The sequence below is a fragment of the Ixodes scapularis genome, unplaced genomic scaffold (assembly GCF_016920785.2).
Source record: "Ixodes scapularis isolate PalLabHiFi unplaced genomic scaffold, ASM1692078v2 PGA_scaffold6__148_contigs__length_123643588, whole genome shotgun sequence".
NCBI classification, from domain to species: domain Eukaryota; kingdom Metazoa; phylum Arthropoda; class Arachnida; order Ixodida; family Ixodidae; genus Ixodes; species Ixodes scapularis.
In genome coordinates this window covers 82,201,554-82,206,207 of record NW_024609881.1, presented here as the reverse complement: position 1 = coordinate 82,206,207, position 4,654 = coordinate 82,201,554, and the positions used below count along the sequence as shown (strand labels likewise).

Here is a 4,654-nt window from a genome sequence, read left to right as displayed (position 1 = left end):
GTTCATGATGGTGACGATGGAGGATGGTAGGCTGCTCCAGTCGGAGATGGCTTGAGGAAGGAAAGGCTGACTTAATGCCTTTGTGGAACCGGAAATACGTTTGATTGTTCAGGAGTTGTTGAGACGAGAAGGTGTTCTGTCAGGAGGTGATAACAAAGAGTTCTTGAGGTCGGGGCAATGATAGTAGACTCTATGAAGAAGACAGAGGCGAGAAAGTTTTCTGCGGAGCTGCAAAGAACACAAGGTTTGTTGACTTTTTAACGTAGAAATGGAACCTGTATGAATTTCGTGTACGTCGTGTCCAGCTAGACGGAGCGGGAACTTTTCTCGCCTAAATTTAGGGGGAACGGTTATCCGCTAAATTTAGCGGAAAATCAAAGTGTCGTGGCATTGTGACGTCATGTTGCACGACGTCACAATTTTCCCCCTCACACTTACCAGAGAATGTAGGCTGCAGAAGGTCTGCTCTTCGGGGCAAGGCCACCCCCGTTGCATGCAGTTAACGTCAGCGCAACTGCACCTTTCCACGTTACTCATTAAAGTAATTAATTTACTTAAGTTGTAATTACGGCTGGGCACTTGAATGTTTAACCTACCAATTAATGGCTTTAACCGGTCAATCTGTTCATTTTTAACAAAAGAAAAGAACAAGTACAAATTTAACGCTTTCACAACGCAGTCGTGGACGAGTACACCTGTATGAAGGCAAACTATAGGTCAAATTTTGACCTAAAGTAAACGGTAGACTGTAGAACTGGAGACTTGAAACTACAAACGAGTGGAGAAGATTATACGGGTCCCAGCTACTCCAACGACGCGCGAATGTCCGTTTGGCGCAGCAGAGTCTATTGTCGACAATTGATGGAGTTGGCTATTGTCGGAGAATATCAACCAACCTCTTCCCTCTGCGGTTCAAGCAATAAGTTGTGTGTGGGTTCCTTTTGGCTGTTCTCAACAATGATTAAAAATCGGGGCTTGTACATTGCCCCGTTTATCACATATTAGGAAAAATAAAAATAAATCAATTCATTTTTAACATTTTTATATAAAAAAGTTTCATGCGTGGAATGAACGAAACCGATTAATCGATTAATTAATCGACTAAAGGGTGGCGATTAATCTGGTTATATTTTTTAACCGAAGCCCAGTCATAATTGAAATGATTAATGTTTCGAGAAATTTTGTAATCATTTGATTACCATCATTAAGCAGTAATCTTAAAAGTAACCTTTTCACTTTTTTAAAGTAGTAAAATTACTGCAACGGTTACTATTTTTCGTCCCATTTTTTTTCCACAACCTTCCAACCAAAAAATCATCGAACCAGCGGCTCCGGCAGGGATAAGATCAGACAAAAGTGGTGAATTTAGATTATGAGTATTTTGTAATCCGGTGATTCTAATTCAATGGTGGACAGTACGAGAAATCTGCTTTCAAACCGGCAGAAAGATATGCCGTTTGGAAAATCTGAAGTAGGTAATGGGAAAAGTAACTGTTACTCTTTCACGTAACTGTCAATTACTTTTCCTCAATTACTAAAGTAATCAAATTCAACACTTTATAACCAAGAGAAATAGTAACTGTAATCATTACTTTATGGAGTAATGTCTACAGGACGGAGTGCAAGCCATGTATAATTTCTCCTCACACACTGAAAACTCCACCCGATGGCACGGCCTCCTTTTCGCTTGCGACCTTATGCATTTTCTCCCTCACAGCCGGGAACGCTGCATCAGCGAACGCGGCCCAACGGCATGCGCGAGATGTAGTCGTGCAGAGCGAGCAGTTGATCGCGTTCACAATCTCTCCAAACTCCGACGAGTCCACGATGTTGGCTGGACCCTTCAGGTCTGCACAATTAAGAAAAAGCCCCACAAAGGTCCCGTTCCTCGCCAAGATTTCCTCGAACGCTTCGGCGGCACCAAGAGGAGCCTTGTTTTTCTTCTTCCGATCCGAATTCAGGGCGCCCAGGTCCATGTAATAGGCGGCGATGGCGAAGGCAGGTCCTGCCTCCTCCACGGTGTCCCGGTTCTCGGCCTGGTAAATGCGCCAGACAAAGTTCAAGCCGTTGCCGCATGCAAACTGCACCTTCTTCAGGAGGATTTGTTTCACGGCGTCGCTCGTCAGGGTCTCGGCAATATCCCGCCATAGAATCAGAGTGGACATCGACGGGATGTACTTTGACATCTCCCCCATCGTCTCCGCGGTGCCGATGAAGGTTTTGTTGACTTCGTCGTATCCAGCTGGCCGGTTTGAGGTGGCGTCTTCGGCAGCGTTCATGGAGTTGTCGTACAACATGCACGCCGAGAGTCTCTTCAGAGTTAGTTCGTTTGGCCCAGCATGTCGCATCTTGAGAAGGAATCCATCCTCCGTTATTAGACTGCCGATCCCTTCCTTTCGATAGAAGTTCTTTAAATACTTTCCCTTCACCATGAAAAAAAACATGGTCATCTCGAAGGTTTTCTTGGCTATTGCTCTGTCTCGAATAGGCTTGTAGACGTTCTGGTAGATGCGGTCAATCTCGACAGGGCGGTAGCTCGTTCCAGGCGTGCTGGTGAGAAAAAAGAAAAAGAAAACGTGGATTCCGTCATTGCTGGTACGGAGCAAATTTATCAAAATCCTTATTTTTTTAATCTCTAGCGTGAGAATCCACACGCTAAAATCGTATTTCCGCTTTTAACCAATGCACTTTATGCCAATAAGGCACAAGGCGTGTTCTGTTATTAGGATGTTAACCTGGTTGGGAACATACCGTATTGAACAGATGCCGGTGTAACCCCGCCCTAATCAGCCTCCAAATGCAATGATGTTATCGTCACCTTCTAATGAATACTGATTTGGCTTCTCAAAGGGTCACTGAAGTGGATTTTGAGATCCTCTTTCTGTGGCGCAAACTAAATCTATCTGGCCCCAAGTATCATAAAATAAATATATAACAACCATGTGTGGCTTTGTCTCCATATTAAAAGCGCGATCAAATAAAGCTACAGGCTCTTATATGATATACCTAAGAAAACGGGCGTTCCGCGATATTTGGTCGCATTTCTAGGAACGGAAACGGGCAGGCGTGATTGTAATTTTGGGTTTTCTTGGATGCTCGGGGTGCGTAGATTCAGTGTGCGCCATAATAAGACGATTCGCGCTTTTTGCATGGTGGTCTGTCCGGCAAAGTAAAGGCGAAGTATTCTAAAATTGGTGCTCACCACGTCAACAATGCGCTCAGCACAAAGCGACCAACTGAAGCCTCTTTTTCTGCAAACTGATGCGAAACTAGGGGTGATTTCGTAGATTGTCGTTTCCCCCCTCCACTAACGCACACCGCAACGAAGACGCCGCTACTGCACATGCGCGCCGCTAGCCTTGTACGCAGAGTCCCGTATATGTCGCGGCAGGTTACGCAGAGCGTTGCTCGACTGTGAGAAACGATATAGGAAAAGTCCCTACTTTGTCTGAGGCGGAGACGATGGGGAAAGAAAACTCGAGTCGACTTACTTTGTTGTAGTCGATTTGGAGTGGGGCCGTCGCTTGATTTGAACCTGGTACAGGAGTTCTTGAATTCGCTTCTTCAAGCTGTCCTTATCCATAGTGACGACGAGACGATTTGGTTAATATATGGTCCTACGACAATGGGCTGATCGCTTCTCAAAACGGAAGCGATCGAACGTAGCGCCCTTATCAAAGAGTGATGATATGAGGCACTGTATGCCGACCAACGCGCCTCTGGCAGTGTTGCCAGAAGTGAGCTCGAACGGGAAGTAGTTAGTCGACGAAGTATTATCGTCAGCCGGCCAGCTCGCGTTGCTTGCGTCATCGTCCCGTGAAGTCGATAAGCTCTGTAGTCGGAGAATGTTTTCTCGCCCCGTGCCCGCGCTGTGTGCGCCGTGTGGGTGTCTGTCTGCCGTCTATAACGGACACCTCGCCTATAAAGGCCAAACAACCGGCGGATGTAACCCGATGCCCAGGGAGGGAGAGCCCGCGGAGAGCACAGAACGCCTGGGTTTAAAGCCAGACACATTGGCCTTGCAGATCGGGATATGTTAGAGCCAGTAAATTCGAAGATATGATAAGCTTTAGTGAGAGAAAAAAAAATCGTTCAAGGATGAAACTTGTTAGCTGTTCAACATATACAGTGTGTTAGATTTTAATTCCAAGAAATTTATTTTGAAGAAAATGTAACAAGTATGTAGCGCCCCCCTCCAGTCCGCCCGTCTGCGGCCGCCTGGCTCGGCGGGCAACATTGATCACCACATCAATAAACACCGTTGAGCGCACGCGCTCCGGTCAGACATCGTCCACCCTCACAACCAGGCTGCGTGTCGTCTCTCCTCGGCGGGTGCTTCGGCCCCCTTCGTCCACGTTCTAGAAAGATCGTGACACTGGCGACGAGGAACCGTGGCACTGGAGGCTACCAACGTGCACGGTTCGACCCACCCCGCCGAGAGAGTCGCAACACCGCCGCCCGCTCCTGTCGCCATGCCGCTCTACGGGAGGCTCGAGCCGTTCGACGGAGATGGGTCCGCCTGGCCAGTCTACGAAGAACAAGTCCACGTGTTCTTCCGGGCGAATGACACGCCCGAGGGGAAACAACGGGACATCTTCCTGGCCAGCTGCGGGACCCGTGTCTTCAGCCTCCTGCTCGACCTCCTCAAGCCGGC

General features: G+C 47.5%; 1 protein-coding gene across 1 annotated transcript; it reads right to left on the bottom strand.

Annotated features, from left to right (window-relative positions):
* Positions 1–1,025: 1,025 nt before the first annotated feature.
* Positions 1,026–3,985, bottom strand: LOC8031094. The gene is made up of 2 exons (XM_040213987.2): positions 3,492–3,985; positions 1,026–2,550 (listed from the first exon to the last, which is right to left on the bottom strand). Exons 1-2 carry the CDS (start codon positions 3,581–3,583, stop codon positions 1,644–1,646), a joined length of 999 nt encoding a protein of 332 aa, XP_040069921.1. The 5' UTR covers positions 3,584–3,985; the 3' UTR covers positions 1,026–1,643.
* Between the last annotated feature and the right edge of the window lie 669 nt (positions 3,986–4,654).

Bases quoted from the DNA above. Each gene is read 5' to 3' on its own strand.
- LOC8031094 (XM_040213987.2), bottom strand. From the start codon at position 3,583: ATGGATAAGGACAGCTTGAAGAAGCGAATTCAAGAACTCCTGTACCAG. The intron at 2,551-3,491 runs GTAAGTCGACTC...TTTTCTCACCAG, and splicing joins TCCAAATCGACTACAACAAA to CACGCCTGGAACGAGCTACC.